This window comes from Poecilia reticulata, chromosome 11 (genome assembly GCF_904066995.2).
Source record: "Poecilia reticulata chromosome 11, P_reticulata-male-v2, whole genome shotgun sequence".
In the NCBI taxonomy this organism is placed as follows: Eukaryota; Metazoa; Chordata; class Actinopteri; order Cyprinodontiformes; family Poeciliidae; genus Poecilia; species Poecilia reticulata.
The window spans coordinates 19311938-19338702 of record NC_088840.1 but is presented as its reverse complement, the minus strand read 5'-3'; the positions used below and the strand labels follow the sequence as shown (position 1 = coordinate 19338702).

Here is a 26765-nt window from a genome sequence, read left to right as displayed (position 1 = left end):
GCAGTCCTGCATACATGCATATGTGCTAATTTGCCAGCAAGACCATTCAAATCGGTCTTCCTGCGTTATGGACCATCACAGCTGCAGGCAGTTACGGGATCTCCACCAACGGAGCGCCGCACGGCTCTCACCCGTCATGGTTGTATGACGCCAGCACCACGCTGGGACTGGAGTAGGCGTTGCTGGTCACCCAGGTGCAGTGGACGGCGAACATCATGAGCAGCATCAGCATGAGCATGGTGACGATGGACTTGATGTTGGGGCCCAGACCCTCCTCTGCCTTCTCCTGCTCAGACACGTGCTTGCGCACCTTGCCCGCCTGCAGGGGGAGACATTTGCTCTTATCACAGACGGAAAAATTCAAAAGCTTCCAGAGGTATAAATTATTTAACTGCATGCATTATTAATCCGTCTAAATGAACAAAGTCTTTTGGAGTGTCCACAACTTTTTTTTTTTTTTTTTTTTGCTGCGCTGTGTGAAGATGCGTCCGAGAACTGCTGCGTGAAACGCTGTGATGAGTTAATATTATTTTACAGCTGAAAATCACGGCTCAGCTGCAGAGGAAGACTGCAAACTGTTAATAAGCACGGCGCCAGAATTTAAAATCAGGAAAGAAAAATGCAAATGACACAAAATCAGATATTTCCAGGTGATGAGATGTTAAACTGAAAACTAACACATGTACTGCTGTTGCTGCTTTTCCTACAGGCATAAAACATAAAGCAAAGTGCAAAATAAACCGACTGTGGTGTTCGTGAAACCAGCCCGCAGCTTTTGTGAGGAAGAACAAGCTTAAAACTAAGACATCTTGCACAATCTAAATAGTTACGCTGCTTAAGGCTTCAAGAGCTGGAGGACTTAAACATTTTTATCAATTTATTTTTTTTCTCGCTACTCTCAGACGATGCAATATTTGCCGTTTCTGCTGGAATTTACTCAGAGTTCTGTGTTCTTTCTTCCAAAGATAAAGATCCCTGGCTCAGTTCTTTTGTGTCTCTTATTTTACAACCTCTGATGGAGTTTCTGCTGGCTTTAGCACCGTTTATCCCCTCTGTTTTGTTCCTACAGAAAGTGCTCTAATCTCACTGCTTCCTTGTTTGGCTAGGTCTTTCTTGGACATAGATCTAAAAACTATTACTCTAATTAACTGCTTCTTTTTACACAAAAGAACATTATGATTTTATGTTAAGTTGCGTTTCTTCCTGGACGAAAGGAAAGACGCTGCTGCTGTTTACTGGAGGCATTTTATTTCTCAGAGCATGCTCTTGACTCAAGTGTTCCTTTGTTTTAGTCTCTCTTTTCCGTTTGCATCAACTACGCAAGTGTAGATTTTTCTCACTCATTGCAGATGTTTCAAAACTGATCCAAAAAGCTTCTTCAGTTATGTTAACTGGTCCGTTAATAGCATTAAAAAGGCCTTTAAGGTCACCCGAGTCACCGGTCCTACCCATCCATTCAGGTCAAAATTTGAGTAGTTTTCACTTAACCCAAACATGACGCCATGAGAGCTGCTTTGATCACGTCTCGGGTGTGAAAGGCTGTTAAGCTGATTTAAGGCAGCAGTGTAGGTGTTAGAAAGACGAAACCCAAGGCCACTTCCTCTGCTTAGTCTTGCTTTTTCACGGTTAACATAAAAAGCTTCTTTCCCTCCACTCTGGAACCACCTTCCCTGACAAAAATGTGCATGTTGTCGTCTTCTAAAGAGTCACTGTCCTGCAGAAGTAGATGAACTGCAAAGTCATGACCATATAAACCGGATCTTCAGTGATGGGTCAGCGTTTTGTGTAGCTGCTGCTTAGTTTCTCAATGAACTGGACTTGATATTTATCAGATCTGAGCTGGTTTGATTGTTTTACCCTTGGCTTGAACCAGTATTGGACAGCGGGGTTCGCTTGAAAATCCCCCCGGAATATACACTCCTGCTCGGATACTTTCAAAGTACAAGAGACGTGAAACACAAAGTCCAACACCAAGCACAGGATGTGGCTGTTTGTCATCTTTCTCACACCTGCTGTGCAGCTTGGAAAGGTTACAAGTCTGACACTTAGAAACCAAAGTCTAGACACAAAGGAGCATTTTAGATCAGATCCGAGATCTCGTCAAAGAGGTGTTGTCCAGCTTCTCTGTACTTAAGCACTTAGAATCGTCTTTCTTTTTCTTTCTGGCAGAAGGTGATCCTGTCCCAGAGCTTCTGTGTTCTGCTGGATGAATTCACTGAGGGTTATTGGTGTCATTAACTTTGTTTACTCCGTACTACTATCCTATGGGAAAGACTTCCTACTCAGTGCTTCTGTTCTTAGCTATGTCTCCTTGATGAAATAATACATTGTTTTTCCATTTTCATAGAAAGTACTCTGTGCATCAGAGCTCTTTGTTTTAATTTCCTACTGAAAGTTCTCTTGATTCACTGCTTCTGTGTTTAGCCATTCCTCCTGGAGTCCTTGGTAAAACTACTGCTACAATTTACTGATGCATCTCGTTTGTTTTTCATCCCAAACAAAGGTTTCCTGACCTGATCCTGTTTCATTTTAGTGCATCACTTCTATAGGTCACCACTCACTCTGAACATGGTTGTGAAGAAAGTTTCTTCTTGCTAAAAGACGGATGTTCCTTTCCACTGTCACCACATGCATGTACAAGCGGTGACAGTGCATGCACACACACACACACACACACACAAAAAAAACAATGGCTGAATGCAACAAGCTAGGCGTCCTCGAAAAGACACCTGGCATGAAACGATCAACTAAATATGACTGGTTTTGTAATTTTCTTTGAATCAGACTATGTAAGGCTGTAGGCTTTACATAGGTTGACAATATGAATGTCATAATGGACTGATTTTAATTCAATCCTAAAAACTGGATCCATTTTTCTAGCAATGTGCTTGGATATAATATTGTGATTAGCATTTAGCTAGGCTATAAGCTCATTTGAAAAGAACAGAATCTGAATTGTGGCAGTTTACTGGCATTTGTAATGAGATCTCGAGCTGCTGTGCATGATAAATGTTTGGCTTTCTGATTTGATGAGAAGAGCTTGCACTTTCTTCACAGGTTGCTCTTGTGGAACAGACCCATTACCTTGATTAAACCGCCTGAATAAATAAAACTTAATTAAGGGCCTAACTAACTGAATATAAACAGGACTACTTCAGAGGACAGAATCCTTTAACAAACAAGCTTTATGCAGGACGACACGTTGGTGGTGCTGAACGATCTGCTCATAAAAGAAAAGTGTTTACGATCTCTCTGAATTAAGTCGTCAGTATAAACAATACTTAAATTATAATGTTCTGTTTCATTCATTGCATTTAATGCTCTTAAATCAATAACTGCATGTGCATGCTGTTTATGTATTTTTTACAGGCATTCATTTGGTTTACGAGACTCGTTCCTTAAACATAAACACCTCCAGGAAAGCGCTACTGGGGTCGCAGGGTGGGAAGAACCTTTCCACGTCTTATTTTTTTAAATTACTGCTGTGAAATGATTCCAGAACGCGCTTCTAAATTCAACGAAGTGAGCCGGCTAAGAGGATGGCAACGACGTGAAACTGCAGCAGCTGAGTCACTGCTGAATCACAGTTTACTCAAACAGTTGGGGAGCGGGGAGGGAAGCAGAGGGATGTGTCAATACGTTCAAACTGCACAGGTTGTGGTGAGACCTCAGCAGTTCATTAACACCTAAACACCATACAGGTGCATCCAAGGCAGTTAATTTCTGCGTAGAACACAACACATTTATGTTTAAAATAGATCTACTACACAAAGACTTTTTATGTTTTTAATGATCTTTTTCTTTTTTTTTCTTTTTTTTATTGCTCTTATCCAGGACCCGTAAAGATCAACACGGAAATGTTGACCTACTGAAAAGTACATCCACGGACACCAATGTGGAGCACAGTACACGTACACAAAATTATTTGTTTGTTATGCTCTACACAGTTATGGGGAATACTGTTGACATTACAATCCAGCAGACAGTTATTGACACACAGAGGCTAACGAGCTTTAAGGAGAAGCCGATTTCTTGGTCCAGCTGCACTTGACACCTACCCACACAGCCAAAAGCACCAACACTGGTCTTAATGACCATGAACCTGTCTGGCCAGTAAGCTGGCTTCACCATTTATGTCATTTTCAGATTTAAGTATCAACTTTCTCTTAGACATAACCATCAAAGATAACACAAACACTCTGTGTGCAATTAGTTTATATAAAACAAGTTTCCCTTCACTTTAGAATTAAATAAAGCTCTGGGTTTTTCCCAGTGAGACTTGCCTTGTCGTAAAGGTTCCCAGAGTTCCTCTTGTCGTCCTCGTCGCTGCTATCTTCAGCAGGCGGCTTCTCCCTCTTGGTGTCATCTCCCATGTAATGCTCAAAGACGCTGGAGAACGCCACAGCAGACAGCATGCACACCACCGGCGTCAAGGTCAGCATGAGTCTCACCATCACTCCGGCAAAGTACACGGCACTGATGGCGTACAGGGCCACTGGGCAGGCAGAGAGAAGAAGGAGGAGGGTAAGAAACCGTTTGAAGCTAAACAAAAAAGGTCAGATGAGGATAAACAAGGTCTGAATGTATCTGAACGGAGATAAACCTGCAAAATAAGGAGTCTGGGCAGTAAAAGTCAGGCAGCATAATCAGTCTTTGCAGAACCCTGAACAGAGAACAATGGCTGAACATTATCCTTGCCCAACCTGCTCTACAGGTGCACGGCTAATCAATAGCCGTTATTGGTTAATTAGCTGCTGAACAGAGGTAGAGTGCTATGATCCTTTCCTTAAGAACTAAAAATCTGCCTTCCTTTGGTGCCCCAAGTGTCTTTTACTGCAAACATAAAAAGGTAAATGGCTAAAACCAAACCCACCCACTATTGATGAATGAATTGAGATGGTTTATCGAATTTATGTTATGGAAAAGATCTCTTTTTCCCTCCAAGTTGAAATAGGAAAATTTTATAAGATCTGGACCAAATGGACTGAGTATGTAAAACCAATTAGATCCGACTTCATTTGATTATTCTTGTGAATTATGTGTCCTGCCCTTTTATGTTCATGTGGTCTTTATGACTCAAGTTGGTGCAATCCCCATTTTTGTTCAATGTTGTTAATTTTTGTTATCGTTCACAACTAAAATTAGTAACAGTCTGTAAAAGAAAATACCAGAAAGGCAGTATGTATGTAAGAAATTACTTTGACTCTCTGCTTCTATCCTTATGTACAACCTTAAATGGGTTAAGTTGTAATTAGCGATTGTAATGGAAATCTGTCTTTCTAAATAAAAAATGTAAAAAACAAAACAAAACAAAAAAAAACATAAAAAGGTTTTGTGAAGATGCAGTCAGTCGGTCGGTCTGCTTAAAAGCTGAAAGATCTTAACACTTAACAAGCAGCTGAGTCACAAAAACAGGAGGCTGATTTATAACCCCAAGCAAATCAAAAAATATTCTACCAAGGCATATAAGGACAACAGATAACCGCTGCAGAGCTTTCAGCTCCATCCGGACATAAATGAAGACCCTGTGGTGGAAAAAACATTTATTTCATCAAGAACAAAGAAGCACCTGTCAGCCTAAAGTTCACAAAAACTCCTCAAGCTGAAATATCCCTTCCAAACTGCCAAGACGTGAGTAACGTGACACTGGCTGCTGGAAGGAATAAAACATTTAGCGCAACCGCTAATGTGAAACCGTTATATTACATGCGTCTACATAACGATTTTTCATATTTCACATATACATCAGTTGCCAGATTTTGTTCCAAGGATCATTTGAAATTTGAACAGTAATGGAAAAGATTAACATGCAGCAGGATTTGCTGCAGTCTGTTATTAATGTCAGTCTCAAAGTATATTAGGAAGAAGAGTTTGTTACACTAAGCTCCTCTGCGTTTCTTCTGCAGCAGGTTTTTCGAGTGGATTTGTGCGAAACTGTAAATGTCACTTTAGTTTCACACTAGTCAAAAATAGTTACCCCAACTAGATATAATCGATGATGTTGACTGTATTAATGAGTCAGCATTAATGTTTATAGTAAAGAAGTAATTATGAATGTTTTCTTCCCTCCCTGCTGTGTGAGCATAAAGTGTAATTGATCGACTATCTGAGCTGCAGCGTCATAACAAAGGTGGTGGATAAAGCTTCCGATTAACTATTAAATAAGCCTGATTAAGAATGTTTCTCAAAGTTACCACAGTTTGAAGTGGTCTTAAGAATAGGAATACTTCAAAGTAGGTGAAGACAAACTACAGGTCGGGACGGTCTGAAATGTTTCACTACAAACCGCAGAATAACAAGAGCAAAGCACAGAGAGCTGCTGATGAGCCGACAGTAAAAACAAAGCCATCGCAAGTTTGTTTTTTTAAGATGCTAACTGACATCTAGAAAAGTTTCTGTTTATCCTTACACATTTTCCCCTAAAGACGTGTTTCTAGAAACATCTGATTCTCAATTTGCTTTCCCCGGTTCAAAATTAATTTAAGATGCTAAAACAAAATGACAAATCTACGCCAGACAAACACATAAATACTACATGCAGGTAATAAGTCACAAGCTGCATTAGGGGGGCATAGTCTGAATGTTCTATTTTGAATAAAGGGTGTGATAGGAGTTTGGCCTTTAGGCTAAATTAGTTGAGACATTTTTCTTTGTTTTGAACAATTTTACTGAATTTTATTTTGGTCCCAAACTCAACATGAGAGGTTTCCCAGAGCTGAAGAAATGGCTGCATGTAAGTAAGACAACCAGCTCCATCTCTTAATTATCTACACCACAGAGCAACATGTTGGTTTGTGTTCTGCTTGTAGCTGGTTTGACATGTTGAAAGCAAACCGAGCAGCTGCATCGAGCTCTACTATTATTAACTTATGAGCAAACATTCTGTATTCTATCTGCCTTTGTCTCTGACTGTGGTCTTGAACACTCACAAAACAAAGATATGTGCAATAATAGACAATATTAGAAGCCTATATTATGTTAAGGGCTGACCAGTTTTTATCATTTCAACCAAAGTGTGAGGAAAATCCTATGTTTGACGATCATGCAATCAAAAACAAAACTCTTAAAGCATTGAAGTCGTCAGGCTTCATTGTTTGTCCCTCGAACATCAAAAATGTTTTGATTTATTTAAAATCTATGCAGTGGATCTCAGCTCGACTCAAAATAATGGATTCATCATCCCAGTTTTTAGCAAAATATAAAAAATATTTGCAGAAAGCAAAGCAGGAGTAAACAAACTGAAGGCAGCAGAAGCAATAAAACACAGACGGCTCACATTGCAGCTCAACGCAACAGGTCAAATTAAGGTTTTATGATGTAAATATTTTTTAATAAATAAATAAATCTTCGCACCAAACACGCGTTCATCATTGATGTTCTTGATGCAAAACCAAAGGCCTGCTGGGAAGGTGCAGACCAGGATGTGGAGATCAAAGAAGAAGGACACCCACGTGGTCGGCTGGTGCTCCGACACCGATGCAATGATGGGGATGTGGATCTTGGCGTAACTATGGAGACGTGAGAGGAGGAAGACACAGGCAGGTTATAATTTATGTGCTCTCCCTGCAAACAGAACAATTACACAACAGATCTTCTGATCAAGGATAAAATATGAAGAATCATTTCTTCTCTGCATACTAATCAGATTTAATATGACTATGGTGAATCTGATTAAATCAACTGTAATTTCAGATTTTATTTTGCCAAAAATGAACATAAAAGTCAATAGCTTTTATGCACACAGTGAAAAGAAAAAAAGATTTATACCTTAGATATTTCCGTTTTTGCTGTTTTAATTTTTAAAAATCTAATAAATTTTAATATCAAATAAAGAAACCTTGAATAAATACAAAGTGCAGTTTACATTTAGAAACTAATCTGGCTCATTAAACTCATTAAATTATAAAACACCAGATTAACCACATTTTTAAATCACTTTCAAAGCCACATCGAGGCCCGACCATCACCAGACCTGAAGAACTGAAGAGTCACTTAAACAGTCTCTTAAATGAAAGAGGATAAAAGATCTCAAAAAGCAACACATCATGTCTTAATCATCAAGAGAAGATGAGAAACAGTCTGGAAAGGGTTACAGAGCCATTTCTGTAGCTTTGGGACTGCAGTGAACCAGTGACTCATTAGCCACAAACGGAGAAAACATGAAACGCTGAATTGTGAACATTCCCAGGAGTTCCAGGCTGCAAATCTTACACACAGAGCGCATTGACAACTCATCCAGGAGGTCACAAAATAATGCAGAGTATCTGAAGAATTGCAGGCCTCGCTTCCCTTGGTGAAGTTCAGTCAACACGATTCAATGACAGGAAGGAGGCTGGGCAAAACTCGTCCACGGGACAGATCCACAGCAAAAACCACTGCTGGCTGAAATGAACACAACGGTCTGCCTCACATTGGTCAAAAAGATCTTTATGATTCCCAAGACTTTTAGAGAAATATTCTGAGATGATGAAATGCGAGTGGGTCTTTCTGGTAGATGTGCATCATATATCACATCTACTACCAACATTAGAAAAAGGACCTCATCCTACCGTCAAACACGGTGTGGTATGATGCTCTGGTGCTGTTTTGCTGCATAAATGGCATGTAATTAATAGAATTGCTTTCTAACTGAAAACCCTGAAGGAGAATCTCCAGCCATCAGTTTGTGACCTTAAACTGAAGCTCACCTGGTTTAGAGAGCTGGATAATGATCCAAAATCACTCCAGATAATCCCCTCTGAATGGTTTTATAAACAAAGTGACAATTTTTAATCGGCCTAGTCAAAGCCGAAACTTAAATCTGATCGAGATCATGTTGCATGACCTTAAACAGGCCTATAACGAGGCTTGAAAATAGTGGATTAAAATTCCTCTACTGTGAGGTAAAACACTAATTAGAGAAATTATATAAATATATTCAGTTCTGGAAGGAATTAGGAGACCAATGCAAACTCATCAGTTATCTGATTTTACTTTTTATAGGTTTACGTTTGAGAAAAATGAACATTTCTTTTTATTCTATGAACTACTGACAAAATGTCTCTAAAATTCCAAGCAAAAATTTAGTATTTATTTTGCAGAAAGTAAGAAGTGGTCAGAATAAGGAAAAACATGAAGAGCTTTCAGACCTCAAATAATGTAAAGAAGACAAGTTCACATTAATTCAGAAACAACAATACTAATGTTTTAACTCAGGAAGGGTTCAGAAATCAATATTTGGTGGAATAACCAGGATGTTTTCAATGGGGTTCGGTGCAGTGGGTTCTCTGAGCTGTGTCTAAAAATATTATTTTAAATATTCAAGCGGTTTGATGTTGCAGCTTGAAAAAGCTGAGAAACTAGGGTAGCAGATTTTCTTTCTGGAAGGACAGAGCTAAAAAAATAAAAAATAAAAATCCCCATCCCAAACAAAATATCCCCGTTCTGCTTATCTCAGCAAGTTGGAGTTTAAGGGATTGATTGCTTGTGTTGGAAAAATCCCACACTTTGCAGAGCATCTGGAGAACAGGAAGTGCCTTGTGCATTGTTCAACGCGGCCTGGATCAGCAGCGTTTTCCCTCCAGGGACGATCGCAGGACGGCTTTATTGCCGTCTCGGAAAACAAATGCACACACGCGGTCGACTGGACAAGTGTTCCATCGACAGGCGGGAGTGTGAAGGTCAGCAGAGCTTACCCGGTGTCCCAGAGCGAGTAGAAGCGGCCGCTCCATGGAGCGATGTATCCTGCAGACAGGAGAGACGATCAATAAGGTAATGCTTCTGTGTTAATGCTTTTTATTAAACACTTGACATGCAAGGACTGTTTGGAGGTGTGTGGAAGGTTTGCTCAACTATATTAATCTGAAGTGGAACAATAAAAAGTTCTTAAAACTATGGAAACATTTAAGCAAAAAAAAAAATTTTAAAATGCAAGAAAAACTAACAGGGCAGTTTGGGTCTATCGTTATTTCAGCAGCAGAGAATACATATACAGTCTGAAATAAATAACTTCACAATAAAACCACTTACTCGTTTTATTCAAAGCAGAACAATTGGGCAAAACGTTTCTCTGTCAGAGTAACAAAGACCTTGGAAACGACAGGATGGAGGCTCTTTACTAAATAAATGTGGGTCAAACTAAAATGACAAACACACTGCCTTGCATCGACCATCGGATCATTTTTAATTTTAAAAGAGCAATAGTGTTATTTATAAACTGGCTTCTTTTCACACCATTTGTCATTAAGACATTCCTCCCATTTACTTAGCTCTGCCCTACAGATAAACGACCGGAGGCAGAGATCTGATACGCGGTTCAGCATCAAAGACTCTGTCTCTGCTTTCTAATTAACAATAATACCAACATGACCTGGGACTCAACAAAACCATGTATAATTTAGTGAATTAAAAAGGTCCAGTTTCTCCTAAGCAAACAATCATGGAGTTTAATATTATTTAAAAAAATATATCTGTGCTTGAGGATGGGATTAAATCTGGAACTAAAACTGGGAAGGAATTTAAATTTTGTACCAACCAGTAAAGCTAAATCTTAGAAACGAGAAATTGTTTCAAAGTAATCTAGTCTGTGTCAAAAAGAACATACAATTAAGCAGTTTTTCAATTGAAAAATATTTTTACCCATGTAAAAAGAGCTGCACTGTAAAATTACAAGATTAAATTGAATTTAGAGCTCTTGTGTGCAAAATGCTTTTAAGCAGAAAGCAGAAAGTTGTCTCTTCCAGTTGAGGTTTTCCTCTGGCACCAAACGAGCTAACTAGCTATTTGCAGAAATTATTAGAATTCAGCTTTCTCAAAGTATCTTTGCTGTTAAAAAATTAAATAAAATAAAACTCAAATATTGACTAAAGTAAAACATGAACAGCAAGTCCAGAAGTGGCAAAAAGTACAAAGCAATTGGAGTCTAAAGACAAGAAATCCTTCAGCAGAGAACAAGTCTGTGCTCAAAATATATTTTATTGATGCTATTTAATTAGTGGAATTGACTTGTTTTTAAATGTAAGTGAAACCATTTAAGTTGCAAATTAGACCTCACAGGGCATTTACAAATGTCTCTTAGTTAGGCTTTGATCTAGAATATATTCCAGCTCGGTTTCCTGAGGGTTGCTGGAGCCCAAACAAATTAAAAACGGTACCCACACACTCTAAGGTTCTTGAAATCTTTCCACCAACATTCAGTCGTACTCTGTCCTGTAGCCGTTCTTTCGCTCAGGTGGTTAAAACAAGATGGAGAGCTCTCCAAATGAGACGTTACAGAGCTGTAAACCAAACCAGGCAAGAAAAGAGATGAAGAAAAGCAGCAGGAATATAAATGGAGACACACTACGAGGTGATTCATAGGATAGTACTGATTTACCCAATCAATACTTGGCTCAGTGGTAAAGATACTGAGGGGGAAAATGTACTGTTCCTGTCTTCTGACTCTGAAATGAAAGTTTGATAGACAGGACTGAGTAGGTAGTGTCTCTGTGAAGAACTGGCACCCTGCGCCCAACAATCAGAGTCCTACTGCTAAATTCTGATGGCAGACAGACGGCAATGTTTTACCAGACGAAGCCAGTGTCCAAGTGACAGAACGTCTGCACGCATGCGAGTCAGCAGCCCGTACGCGGGGCTCCACCATCTGTCTGCACTTAGAGAAGTCCTGGACAAGCTGTATATATTATCCTGAGCAGCAGAACGTTGAATTTCAAAATGTCGCCGGCGAAACTTTGCAAACAAAGTTTACAGATACCTAAAGGAATGAACTTTTTCCCCTTTCACTTTAGGATGTGCTGCGGGGCGAAGCACCGCTGGGCGAGGAAAGACGAGGGGACGATTTAGAGATCTAGGTCAGGCAAAGCTGAACTTTAAAGTCTAAAAGAAACAAATAAATACGCTCAGAAGAGGAATATTAAAGTTCAGAATAATGGCCGCAGAGGGATGAAATGTCTAGGGAAAAACCATCAACATGTCCAAAGTTCACCCAGCTGGCTGCATATGCAAAAAAACAAAAAAACAAACAAAAAAAAAGCACAACACAGGCACAAAATCATTCACACACACAAAAAAATAGATTCAAAGCTCCAATATTCATATCTGTTTATGCTTGTTTACCATTTTGCCTTCCAAGTGTAATTTTCAGACAGAATGCTGATTAGCAGCCCACTGGGAAGGCCTGCAGGTCACACCATGGATGAGCGCATGGCAGCAGAATAAAGCTCTGAAATGGCTTAAATTCCAGGTTGGGATCGCCATCAAGAAAAATTTTTATCAATCTGCCCAGAAAAACAGTCTTCCAACCGCAACACAATTTCCTAACCACAGTAGTTAAAATTCTGGGAAAAAGATTCATTTATAGTATTTTGTTTCTTTTAACCACCCATATTGTTGGACTGAATGTATAGCAATAAAATCCTATTTAGCGTCACTTTACTGTAATGCATCAGGTCTGCAGTTTTACTAAAAAAAAAAACCGCAGTAAGTTATATTGCAAAAAAATTTTTTTTTTTTTTTTTTTTTACATTGTGTCATCTTAAAATGCTGAGCGATATTGCAAAGTGAATACCAAGCTTCCTCTCAGTTCAACACTTAATAAACTTCCAGGATGTCAATTTTTGATGTATTGAAACAAAAGAGTGTTGTGGTCCGAATTTATACTTATAGTAACCAGAGGCTGTAGGATAAAAAGATGGATGGAAAGCCAAATGTAAAAACAAATTAAAGTTTAGATGAATATGAGAGAATGTGAAGCCATGTTGGTTTGAGCACAAAATGAAATGAAGTAAAATTCATTGTTTCGGTGCATAAACATGTTCAATAAGCTCACTCTGCTAACTGAGGTTTATACAAAACCCAGAGGGGTACTAATGAGCAGGGGGAAAAAACGAGATGCTTTTAATTAAATTCTGAATTAAGTCAGAGGTGGAATGTGTCTGCCAAGTTATAAACAACTTCTTTATCTTTTAACCACTAAATTATGCAAAAGTTTTTATTATCCAGCGAATCTGAGTTAAACCAAACATCAAATAGTACAACTAATTAATACAAATCATCTTAAAACTACAGCTTCCTTAATTTCTTTTTTTAAATAAATAAATAAATAACATATTTTATTGCCGTCACAAAAGGTGAAAGTTAACATTTAGGAGAAATATGTCGTATATGACCTGATAAAAGAAATGAGTTTATAAAAAAACTAAACGCAAACCTGTGTAGGTGAGATAGATGACTGTGAGGAAGACGATGCAGGCGGCGAGAGAGATCCCGAGGAAGAAGAGCGTCTGAAACTCCTGCCGGGTGAGTCTGTCCTTCAGGTACTGCAGGAAGGCGTAGGCTTGCAGAAGAGCAAACACACCTGAGAAAAAGGCACAGGCAGACATAAAAGATTGAGCAAACATCCAAAGGAAACTCCAGCTGAATGTTTGAGGAGGCTCTGATTGATGCCGCCTCCTGCTGGGTACAAAGTGGGTTTGTCATTTCTGCAGAGTTCCCACAAAGACGTCCATGAGATCCCCCTTGGCGAGCCAGGCAGATGTTGAAGACTAATACCTCAGGACAACATATTTGAAATTCATGAGACATATCTGTGTAAATATGCCCGTCTCTGTGCTTGCCTTATCTTCATTTGCAGCCCCAGTCAGTCACACTTCGCATTCAGACTTTCTTTGGGTCGCTCTCTCCATCACCTCTTTGCTTGTCTGGACTGTTTCGTATATAAAAACGGAAACGAAAGAGCGACCTGGTTTCTCCAGTTTGCATCACCTTGCGTGAAATCCCCCCCCGTGCCTCCCTCAATCCTCCGTTACGCAGCGACCGGCAGAAGAGCTTTTCTCCCATTTCCACGGTTACGTTCCTGCCCGTCTCCTGGAGGGCTGCCGTGCTGCTAACGTGCTCGTCAGTCTACGCCGCGCTGCTTTCCTCGCCTAAGGGGGAAAACGTCCCACCGGCCCCGGTGGGTCCGCGGTTCAGCCGCTCCACTCAGGTCCCACTGAGCTCCATGAATGCTGCCACCAGATGTTCTAAGCAGCTGCTACCTTGATGATACTGAAACACATTTTGCTCACCAAGAGAGACAGGAGCCAAAACCAGGGGATACATTTTTTAGATGTTTTTTTTTTTCTTAAACGTCTCTCGCACAGCTGCCAGTGATAAAACAGGGACACTTCAATGTGCACCTGCTGCACCGTTAAGAAAATACTCTCAAAAAAAGAAGAAAAAAAGGGGGGGCTTTGCTTCATTTTCAAAAGGTGCCAAAAAGCAAACATGAACGGATGAATGGAGCACTTGCCAATGTATTCATCGCCGTTTCCTAGGCAGCAGATGGGCCCACTTGAGAGTTGAAACTCGGCAGGCTTTAATAAACTTTCCAAAAGCAAAACTGGAGAGCACTGCACATGAGTGGCAGGGAAGGGTGCTTTGTTGTTTCTTCTTTGGAAATGTACCTTAGATCGCTTTTCTCCCACAGAGAGTGATTAACGCCAAGGAGGAATTTACACCCGGTACATCCTGAAGAAAGTCAACTGGTTGGTGAAAAATACTACAAGAATGTATTTACATTTTAACAAGAGTTAAAATGAGAAAATCCAAAAGGTGCGATGTGCATTCGTCATCATGCATATTTAATCATTAGTCTGCCTAATAAAAACGCAGAGGAAAACAAATCTATATCTACAACGGAAAAAAACAGATATAATACTTAATTTACAGAAGAGCAATTATGACCTTTTCCAAAAATGTGTCCATCAATCAAATGTTGTGACATTATTTCTCAACCACAAAGAGCTGTTCTGCTGTCCCTGATAAAGATGAATAAAAGTCTTTAGATATACATTTATCTTTTATGGCACCAGAATAATGTCGGATTGAAATCCAGTGGAGCCTCGTCTGTTCATGGTTCGGTCTCCACAGACTCAACAATTGAGATTTGTAAATGTAATTTGAAATGTAAAACAACTGAAAGGAAAAGCAGCTCAGTTAAGATTCATAGTCGCAGTGCTACGTGAAATGCTATTGGCTAGCGTTTGCAAAGTAGCCAATCCAGAAGCACCGTCTGTTTTTCTCTGCACTGATTGACCGTACACCCAAGAGCTGAAATAAGGAAGAGTGTAGATTTTAGCTTCTGCGGTAGTGCTAAGATGGCTTCCACTGTGCGTATTAATTAATATTAAGGTGCATTTAGTGTTTGAACTGCTAAACTACGACTAGGGAGTCTCAGGTATTCATGGATTTTTAGTTATTCTGTGTTTGTGGTCCCAAACCCCCACACATACCAGGGGTCAACGGTATTCAGAAAAAAATCTTTAAGTTTATTTACTCAGTGTAAAAAAAATGCACATATATCATATTGGTAACTGTGCTTTCAACACCTTTGACCAGTAGGACGCCTCTTTATGTAGAGATTTATTGATGCTGAGAGATTCAGAGAGTAATCTTTGAACTTTGCACTTTCTGAAGAGTCCAGGGTCCTGTCTTCTGCTCTCTTCAGCCAATTCCACAGGTTTTGTAAAGGATTTAGCTCTAGGCTGATACCTCCATGGAGGAAGGATGACTAAACATCTCCTTCATGGAGGAGGTTTTTGCAAGATCTCTACATACTCTCCATTATAAAACTCCATCCTTTTTGTTGGCATCAGCAATCATGTTAAAAACAATTATTTCTTTAATCTGCCATTTGTTTTCTCCCTCTATAAATGAACTCAAAGACATATCTCAGAAAATGCATTAAAAACAAAAGTCTAGACAACATCCCTGCTTCTAAAGAGGGAGGATCTTACCTGCAGCAGCCATGTGTTCGCTGGTCCTGATTGGCTGGAAGCCGACAAAAGGGACCTGCATTGACAGTACGAGCCCCACGATGTAAAAGGTGCTGTAGGCTGAGAAAAGACAAAATAAAGCAGAAGGAGAAACAGAGGGGACACCAGATAAGACATCCAACAATGAAAATAAATTACAGCATGAAAAAACCCATTACTGCACTCCAGTTCTGCGCCCACTAAGGGGGAAAATCAACCTCAATAGAGGTGTTTAAAGTCTATTGATTTTCACTGCCGTACCTCATAGGGAGTAAATACAAAATAGCTAATCTAATGTCATTTGCTGAGAAAATGGGAGTTGGCTCGGCACAGTGTGGCGGGGGGTGTGTGTGCCCGGCATGCACCCAGGGAGCCGGGAACGATGCGACTCCCGCCTTTTAGAGGCTTGGAGGGGGGAACTGATTCCCAGACACACCAGCTTAATTAAGATTTCATACTCTTCCTGAAGAGTGATGCTCGTTTTTGAAGTAGCTGTACCTGCCCTCCCGCAATCCCTTTTTCATACATATGCTATTGATTCAAGTCAGAAAAAAAAAAAAAAAGACAAATTGCCAGGGAACATAACCTACAAGCTGTTTAATTAAAGCAGGAGATTCTTTTGTGTAGGATCCTTATTTGAGATGGAGAGAGACACCTGCTTCTGAAAAAGGAGCTGTGTGATACAAAGCAGAAGTGGGGGGGGGGGGAGGTAAAGATCTGGAACTTAATATCGTTTCCATCTTAAAAATTTCAGTTCATCTCTGTTGCTCATTTGCCATCAAATGGGGTGCAAGGTCTCTGAATTATGCTCAAGCTGCAAATATCCGGGAGAAAAAGTCAGAAATAGGAAATTTTCCACCTCATCAAACATCATTTCACTTTTGAAGAGCTGTTTGAAGATAGAGTAAAGGTACGGCAAACCCTCTCACTGCAAATAGACCGTAATGTACTTCAAATCTCTCAAACACTATGCTTTGTGAGTACAACTATTAGTCTGTGCATGGATGATGCTCGACATCGTCTCATTTATCTTGACCATGAAAGGGGCCTGCTGTGAACTCATGCCTACTGCAAGCTGACAGCTCTGATGTGGAGAGACTGGAGGAGGGAGTTGGAGTTCTCTCAGCTCAGAGCTGCTGGGAGATGCAGCGCCTTGCAAAACTATTCACACCTCATGAGGGTTTTTTTATATATACAGTTCTGTCGCATAAGAATTGCAAAGTTTAATGTCTTTTGGGGGGGATTTTATGTGATAGAGCAACAAAGAAGGACATCACAATCAGTTTTATTTGTGGTTTTGGTTGTAAATAGTTTTTATTGATGTTTTATTTATCATTTTGGGTATTTAAAATATTTTCCAGTTTAAATAGCGTTTACAGAATGAACGTTTGTTGGTCTTTGAGAGGGTGAACTATGCCATTATTAATCAACGCAAAACAACATTATTGTTTATCGCAATGATTACTGGGGCGATTTATTGTCCCGCTAATTTTATCGAGATATGCCTAGTTACCAATCTCAGGAAATATCACTCCTGTAATTTTTACTCCTCGTGTCCAACTTGTCAGTACAACAGGGGTCCGTGTCTTGGCCGGTTATCACTGCCTCTGTCTTCTAATTTCCAGACGCTGGACTGAACTGGGATCTTTGAGACGTTGACTCGCAACCCAAACCTGCTCGTTTTAGATTTTTATTTGTTAAAGTGCTAAAACTATCTATTCTTTTCCTTCATCTTAACAGTTTTATGCGTGACTTTGTGTTTGTCTTGCATAAAAAAAATATTAAGAGTGAGAAAATGTGGAAAAGTTGAGATGGTATGAATGCTGTAAATGGAACTGGGATGCTAGGTGCTGATTTGCGCAAAAGAAGTGAAGAGGGTCAGGTAGCAGGTGGCTGTTTTTACTGTGAAGAGGCGTGTGGGTGTGTGGATGTCTGCCATGTCGATGATGAAACACCTGGGGTTGTCGGTAATGACTACAGACGTGACTGGGCCCTGAAGCCTGTTGTGGGGGTCAAATGCTGGGGGTCAACAGTGTTTGGAAACACCTGTGGATCTGCTGTTTATTACACACATTTCTGTCCCACATGGAAAGCCTCTGAAAACATGTCTCCATCTCACACACACCATTTGTGAGGGCGTTTTACATACGAGGTCAGACAGACAAATATACATTTTAGTTTAATTGCTTGTGCTTTGTGTGAACCTTACCGATGTAGACTCTTCTGCTGTAGCGTTGCATCAGCAGCAGTGCAAACACATGCAGAGGAATCAGGTTGATAATAAACACGTAACCTCCCCATGCCGACACCTACAAGAAACAGAAAAACATTTAAATGTCAGTAAGCAAACAGAAAGCTAAGATAATTAGTGTCTCTTGTTTATTTATCACATTTAATCAGAGACAAAGCTCTATAAGCAGATTTACATAAATAAGCAACGCTAACAAGACAGCAACAAGAAGTTTGCTGAGCTGAGACAAAGTCGTACTGCAAGGAAACTCTTGGTTTCAAAAAATATGTAGTTTGCAATCAATAGGTTGTCACAAAAAAACTCAAACAGTTGATTTTCAAATAAAAAATTATAAAAAATGTATTTCTCCTCAGAAAGAAGTTGACAGACCAGTGATGCACACAGACATCAGCAGATTTCCAGCTCGAGTTGTGACCGGAAAGATGGACGCTGAAATTTATATATATTTTTTTCTGATTAGTGAATGCCCTGTGGTGTGGATGCTGTTACTGAGTGAGGAAGACTCTGCAGTTTCCAGAATATTTGTTAGATTTAAAATAAAAGAAAGAAGAAAAAATGGGGATAAAAAATAGGAAATTATGTTCTATGAAACAATAGGGTGTGAGAACAAGAGAGAGCAAGGCTTTCAGCTGACAACAGGAAGTTTGACTGCATTCCCAATCCTGTTCAGTCGTATTCCTTTCAACTTTCAATCTTTTTCTTTTATGGAACTTGTTGGATTTGGATATGTTGGCTGACTTTGGGAAATCTCAGAGTAGAGGTTTGGCTCCATATCAAGGAAACGGATGCAACAAAATGGAAAAAGCTTTAAAGAAAAAAAAAGAGAAAGGAATCGATTTTTGTGGCCGCTATCTGTTTCCACCTATTGAACTACAGCACTAACTTGTAAAACCATAACATGAATTTTTTTTTTGTTTTTTTTTGTTTGCAGCTGACTCCAAAGAAAAGTCTACATAAAAGAACTTTCATGTTGGCAGCAGATCCTTGTGGCTTTGCAGAGCCAGAAAATGAAATCCACATTGAAGCCTTCTGTCTGAAAAATTGTCTAAAAAGACACAAAACTGCAGCTTTTTGCACATGAAGTAAATCTCACCATCTCAACCTCATATGGCCTTTTCTAGTGTCTTCTTACTCAAACTGAATAATTTAAAAGAAAAAAGGGGCTTTTCTTGTTCAAACAAGTCTGGCTGGAGACATCCAGCCTGAATAACAAAGGCCTAATGACTCACCAATTATCCAAAATATTAAAATTCTCCAAGTTTACCTCGACCTTAGTTCCTCAGATTAAACATAAAAGAATCTGGTTTTCCAGATTTATTAATTCTGTCACAACTACAAGCTGCGTTATTTTCTTTCAGTCTAGAAACATCCAAATACTATTTCAAAACGGGCCCAAGAAGTCTCAAAATAACAATTAAGCAGCAAACTAAAATTTAGATAATCAGTTAAATTTCCTAAATGTAGAAAATAACTTATTTTCCACAAAAAAAACTGCTAATAGTCCCTCAGAGCCCAAGAGACCACTTCCAAATACCAACTCCCACATCAAAACTCCCACAGCAGACACCAAAACTGCATCTTTACTGGGCACAAACACACAGCCATAAACACCAACTAAAATAGAATCTGTAAAAAAAAACTAAGCGATAACACTTTACATGTCAGATGTAAAATCTCTGATGCACCAGTAAACTTAATACGCTCCACTAAAAGACGACCAAAGCTGTTGTTGAGGTCTGCTAGGCAGCAGAGCGTCTGATGTGTGGGCCATAAAAAAAAGCTCCACTAAAACAACTTTTTAATCATCTGTGTGTCTCAACGGCAAAGGGCAAATAAACTGACAGGAGATTGAGTTGTAATTACAGAAAAATAAAAGAATACAGATAAAACAAGAGCGGAATATGCGAGAAAACAAAACCTGAAAAGGTGATTACATTAATGCAAATTGTTTGATCCTTCTTTTCCTCACAACAGCTTGTTAAATAGAGCCCTTTTGCTCCAGCAAAGGAAGATAAAATAAGTGTTCATGATTTTATATTCACAGGAGAAACAAGCAAGTTTTATTACAGAAAGCTGGAGATCCTCGTGCAATATTAAGGCAGAAAATTAAAAACGAATCTAAATAAGCTTCTTGCTGGCGCAATTATCTTTTGGCAGTCACTCGCATCTGTTGTCTCAAATGGTGACAACCAATTAGAAGCCTGCGAACCAGAACTTGAACGAACAACAAAGATGACTTCAATTTAACACTCGTTTTCAGTGTTGACACAGGAACAGCTCATCAAGACTATCTGGGAACTGACGAAAACACTGCAGACACGGCGAGGGGCGACCCGCAACATCTTGCAGTGTTAATTTTTTAATGAACTGTCGAGTCAGGCAAAACGAAGCCGCACAGCAGGATTAAGAGGAAGTCAGAGTTTCGAAATTTCTTCTGAACATCACGCCAAAACAGTCTGAGCGGCTCGTAATAGATGACCAACAACAGAGAGCGGTGCTTTCAAGCAAGGCAGAGAAAATGCAAAGCCGCAGAAAGAAAAGGTGGAAAATTTGCCCTTGAAGTTCAATTAATTCAGAGAAGTTTCTAATCCTAAAGTAAATCTGATGGAGACGGAGGAAGTTCAAACAATCTCTTCCATCGATCATAATGGGAAAGGATCATATTCCCGACTCCAACGTCTCTCCGCCCGGCTTTCTAATCCTACGGCCAGACGGAGATTTATAGAGGTGCGGCAAAAGCAAACGAGGTGGATTAGCAGTGCTGGCCAACAACTTCCCTGATATAGAGCTGCTAGCATCCGATCACTGCCATAGATCTGTCATAGATCTTCAGATGTCTTTCAAGACTGACTGCTTCCTATCGGCTCTTTAAAGATACTTGGATGATACTAATTACATTGCTTAACTGGCCCTTCTTATAAATAATCTTTAATTAAATTGAACAAATCTGTTTAAGTAGCCTGCTGAGAGTTCTAGTGCATTGTAGAAGTATTTGTCCAGTTGAAGATTTCTGCATTTTTTTGTCACACTGAAACATTTTTGAATCAAACAAACTTAGAGAAAGATTATCCGAATAAACACAAATTGCAGTTTTCAAATCATTTAAAATAAAGGGTATCCATCCCCCCTGTTAAATTACCTGCAATTTAACATTTATAGTACAGCCGAGTTCAGACTTGGAGAAAAATCCTCAACAGTGGTGTAAAAGTCTTATTGCCAATTATTAAAAACAATTCAGTTATTAAGTTTGGTTATTGTCTGCAATTACTTTTTCAAATAAGGCAAAATTACTTGGGGCTGCTGAAGACCAGACTAGTTTGGTTATAGCACCAGTTAAGGTTAGCGTTAGCAATAGCCCTAATTTACATTTTATTTTACGCAGAAAATGCAATCATGTTAATTTCAAGCTATTTACATTTTTTTGTTACAGATATTGATTTAATTTATACAACTTTAAATATTTCAAAGGATAAAAATTTTAAATCTGCAGCTGTGGCCATCCGGATGTTACTTGAGATTTAATGGTCTTGATCACAAATCATATGGAAGGTTACAGGACCATTTTTCCTGCAGATGGGCTGCTTTTCCAAGTATTTGTAGGAGCTAGGGTCGGAAAATTTGCTAAAAATTAGAGGCTGATGAGAATCTCATTAGATCTGCACGTGTCTAGCTATGAACTAGAGCACTAAAACATATTTTGACCTGATAATGGCTGTCAATAAATAATGTATGAAGGAAGTTGTGCAAACACTAATGTGATTACAAGGCCAGGCAACAAATGTGCGTGATTATCTTTCATGAGAATCTGTTTAGTAGCTTCAGGAACATTTCTTCCTTAGATGAAAGTGTGCATATAAAAACATAAAGACTTAAGATATTCACGTTTTGACAAAATTCATGAAAATGTTTATCTTGTTCGTTTATCATATGCAATTCTTAAGAAAGATGTGTCCACATTGGGGTAACATTCACATTAAAATGCTTCGAGTGTCTGCTCAGTCAAACTAAAGAATGCAATTTGAGTCTAAGTGAACACAGCATGGCACTTATTCCACATTACAGGACCATGGGAAGTCGAGGGACGCCTCTCCTCCTCTCGCTGTGGGTCACACGGACAAATTATGGTTCAGCCAACCGTTTTCTAAAGCTAGACTGCAACAGCAGAGGGCAGGAATCTTAAAAAGCTTGGAACAGTCTTACAGCCGTTATCGCTCTCTGCACTTCAAGCTGGGCTTATCTGATGACCACAGAGGTTCTTTGAAGAGGATTTAAAGAGTGCACCATGCAACAGGCCAAGGGTTTCCTCTCTGAGGTTTCAGATGCATTTATGTGTACGAAGCTTCACACGCAAACTATTCTTATTTTCAAAAAACATGTTCTTTTCAGTTTGCCATGCCTTGCAAAAGTATTTGCGGCTTATAAACCTGTTTCATATTTTGTCATGTGTTAACCACAAACTAGTGAACAAGTGAGGTGGAAGGAGTATGATTTATAGTTTTTCAATTTATTTTCCAACAGAAATCTCTGAAGATGCACATTTGCAACCGGCCCACTGAGTCCGTCTTTGTAACTGTGGTTCTTTCGTGATGCGTCTCAACCAGCATCCAACAAATTGTCTTCAGGTCTGGACCTTGACTAGGCCAATCTAGCAAATATGTAATGTATTGTAGCTCTGGTTGTATGTTTAGGATCATTGTCCTAATGGGAGCTAATGTGTGTTTAGCTCAATCAATCTTCCCATTGAGTAACTACTTTACTAGTCCATGGGAAAGGAAAAAAAAAGTCCCACTTCATGATGCTGCCATTACCATGTTTTACAGTGGGGGTGTTGTGTTCAGGGTTAAATCCAGACAAAATAGATCAACTTTCATTTCCTCTGAGCTAAATCAACCTTTTTCTCCCGTTTGCTGCATTCCCTTCATTCCTTGAGACAAGGAATGAAGGGAATGAAAAACCAAGCCTCAGGATTTTTTTTTTTCCCCCAACCATGGATTTCTTGTTGACATTCATTGATAAAATGTCACTTTTGTTGAGTATTATGTAGGAAATTAGTTGTAAAGATTTGTACTTGGGAAATATTGGTGTAAAAAAGGCCAAATACAAATGCAACCTTCACTTTCAAGTTAATTATTCAGGTATGCTCTGTTATCACAAACCCTCAGTCAGTCGTGGCAGATGATCAGTCACACCGGGTCAGGTTCTGCTGGAGGGTTCCATCTGTTAAAGGAGAGGACTCCTCCTCTCCACCGTTTCCTCAGAAGACTTTTTAAACAAGTGGCACAATAAACTTGACAGCATTCTTTCATAATGATTGAATTGGAATAAAATTGGGTATGAATCTACACATTAATGTGCGTAAATTATATATTTTTTTTCTTGTGATGTTTGTTAAAATTTTTTATATAAATATACCAAATTCACTTATTTGCAAAAACATTTGAATGCTCATCACTTTTCTGCCATGTTACAATTATTTGGCAACCGTTTTCCATATGCAGCAGGTATGAGTACTGCACAGACCAGTGGAGGGCAGTATATAATGAAGGATGAAGGTGGAGTTGGTCAGAACCGGACAGATATCGCCATCTCTAAAGTCTTGCTATCAGTTTAATGTTTCAGTCCAGGCAAGCTGCTTCCCTTAAAGCAGCCACTGTGAGAACCCGGTTTTCAGAGCATTTAATCAGCATTTGATTGAGCTAAAGAGCTTTTGACAGGCGCTGACATTACAGGTTAGTCTATTAGAAGATGCTGAAGGGTTTAGGGAATTGGAATTTTTTTAATCAGCTTTGCCCTTTGGTTCCAACCTCAGAAGATGATCTGCAGCCTCCAGCGACGGTCTGAACTTTCCTGGCCATCAGTCCATCAAACTGCTCAGATTCATGTTTTAATCCCAACCACCGCCGCCATTTCTCCTTCAAATAATCCAAAGTCGGAACAATAAAATATCTCTCCCGTTTCGTTTTGGCATCTCCTTAATGAGTGTCACGTTTAGTTAAGCCACGCTGGGAAATATAACCTTGGCTTTATCCTGATTAAATACCATCTTAAAAGAATATCTACGGTGATTCCAGCACTTTGTCTGGAAGGTCAGACAGTCGGTGGTTGCATAGCAAACGATGCTGGAGTTATTGACAGAGATGTCCAAACCTGGTTTATTATTCTTTGAGGTGGACTCGTCTAGAGAGGAACATCTGATCTCTTTGGATAAGGAGGAAGGTGTGGGCGTACAAAAAAGATCATAACAAGAAGACAGACTAAATGTTTTCACAGCTACTGACGAGGACAATAAAGTCGGCTCTTATCTTTTTGTATTCTTTCCATCTTTGTCCTTTTTTTTTATCTCTTTGCACCTCTCTATACACCATTATGTCCCCTCGGCGTTTTGTCTGCCGTTCTATTCATCTCTCCACCAATCCCCCCTCCGTAATCTCTCGGCTCTTGAGTCCCCCGCTGCAGTGTGATCGATGAAGCTGGATTTCGGTAATCTGCTGGATTTGACATCTGTCTTGCTGCTGGCCAAATAGCTTTAGTTTTGAATGAAGACGACGCTGGAGATTTTCATAGGCACCAATGCAAACAATCTGTCGCTGAGGCACAGTGCCTGAACTGTCTTTTTTATCTCGTCTCTCATCAACCCCCTGATGGGATTCTGTCTGAATTGATAAATAATGCAGGGAAGCAGTGGCTAAACGTACTAACAATTGTCGCAGATTTCCATGAAGTTGCAGAAGAGAAGGAAAATACTTCCTCTGTTTAGTCAGTGTGAGAAGGAGGTTGTTGGGAGGTAGCAGAGAATAGAGGCTCTGAAAATAATCCCCTCTCACACAAACATAACATTCCAGCATTTGGCCTTTACTTGGTTCCTTAAAATAAGATTGTCCAAAGACAGGCCCCAGGGCCAAAGGAGCCCTTGGGAAAATTGTGTACACCCCAATCATAGTTCAAAAATGGTACAAAATTGGCCCTCCAGCAAATGGAGCTGATGCATATGGAACTTTTTGCAGTTTTTTATTTTATTTATTTATTTTAGGAAGACATTTTAATATATCCCTTCTTAAATGGGAAGTGTTCGGTACAGCACAGTACGTTTCCTTTCTGGCTTTTATTTAAATTTTACAGCAAGAAGGGCAACAAATAGCCAGCAACTATTCTCATAAAACAGACTTTGTTCAGAATAGTCTAAAAATAATAATAAGATAATATTTTTTGGATCTATTGGAACCCCGTTATTGATTAAGGTTGAAGACCACAATCTCCAACAAATGGCTGAGGTCTAAAAATGTTTAGAACTGCATAATTATACAGTTCAAACAAATATAGTAAGTATACATTTACACACACAATGGAAACTGTTTTGGCACTTGCACAGAAGCCAACATCGAAGGTAACATTGCCGCTGCTGTATTGGCTGCTTGAAAAACAAAGTGTCAAGTATTCCTCCCAAGTATTTTAGATTTCCAAGAAGCATTTTTCTTGAATATTATAGAACACTTTACCAAAAAAAAAGAATAAAAAACCTGAATACACACAAGTTTGTGAATAAACTGGAGAAATGTTCCAGAGAAAAATTCAGAAAACTGAGCTGCAAATTGGTAATATACAATGACTTTTTTTCTATCTACAAAAATAGAACTACTTTGTTCCATTAAAATATTGCACATTTAGTTTATTGTTGAGTATGCATGAAGAATCATAAACCAACTGTGTTGCAGTGATTAAACCGATTAAATTTATTGGTACTTTTTTGCATGACTTTTTTAAGGCTGTGTTTCAATCATTTTCTGGGTACTGAATTTCTGCAATAGATCCTTCAAAACCAAAATGCAGAAGGTTTTGCAGTAGCAAAAAATATCATTCAACCTTCAGTGACCTGATGACACCATAGAACAACAAGAAGCACTCAGCTCCAGCTTTCCATCAAAAACCACTTCCTTCACTGTTGCTCAGTGTCAGAACATTATGTTGCTGAAGAAATAAAAATCTTTGCTGGATCAGCCATATATAATAATTAATGAGAGAAACGTGTCATGAAACAGACTCTGCAAAGATTAAACTCAACAGCTAAAAGCCACAACTTGACAACGGTTCAAAGAGAAAGCTTAAGTGACATTAGATGACAGCTGACTTATTGATTTTTTGAATTTATTAGAATCTGATGTTTATATCAACGTATTAACAACGTCAGACGGGTCAAATTGAGTACTGAGAGCATCTAGTCTGACTCTTCTGTCTGTGATATGATCAATAGACGAATCAGAGGCGGTGTAGCCCCTCTGGTATAAAAAGTCAGACATGAACAGCTCAGCTGTAAATGCACAGAAAGGTCTGCTAAAGAGCTCACTGACAGAACCGACTGGACTGATTCAGAATGTCTGAGCTGCTGCTGCAGAAGATGACATTAAAGAGGAAGTTTCTGTGAATGACATGCTGTAAATTGGATTCTGCCTTTTAGACAAGAATCTTTTGTTGAAAAATGGATGAGAGTAAAAATCATCTGTATAAAAACGCTCCTGGTTGCAGTAAGAAAAGCAGAGCTGGCCGACGACCCGAGTTTGCGTCAAGAATTATGTTGAAGGAGGCAAACATTTGGGTCCCAGGGTTCCTCTGAATGGGTGATTAGATCGAAACACTTCCTCAAACAAATCCTGAGAGCATGAAAACTTGAAGCTTCAGATCAGATAAGCACAACATAAACGTCCATTTATGGAAATCTTAGTTTATAATAAAAATATCTGACAGTCAGA

At 39.3% G+C, this 26765-nt stretch overlaps 1 protein-coding gene across 1 annotated transcript in view; it reads right to left on the bottom strand.

Annotated features, from left to right (window-relative positions):
• Positions 1-26765, bottom strand: part of LOC103472660 (dolichyl-diphosphooligosaccharide--protein glycosyltransferase subunit STT3B) — a 102055-nt gene that overhangs the window by 11335 nt on the left and 63955 nt on the right. The window contains exons 5-11 of the mRNA XM_008422421.3: positions 17980-18079; positions 15753-15851; positions 13187-13333; positions 9675-9723; positions 7354-7508; positions 4284-4495; positions 132-319 (exon numbers count right to left, since the gene is read on the bottom strand). Coding sequence (XP_008420643.1) covers positions 132-319; positions 4284-4495; positions 7354-7508; positions 9675-9723; positions 13187-13333; positions 15753-15851; positions 17980-18079 — 950 coding nt within the window. The remainder of the gene's footprint in view (positions 1-131; positions 320-4283; positions 4496-7353; positions 7509-9674; positions 9724-13186; positions 13334-15752; positions 15852-17979; positions 18080-26765) is intronic.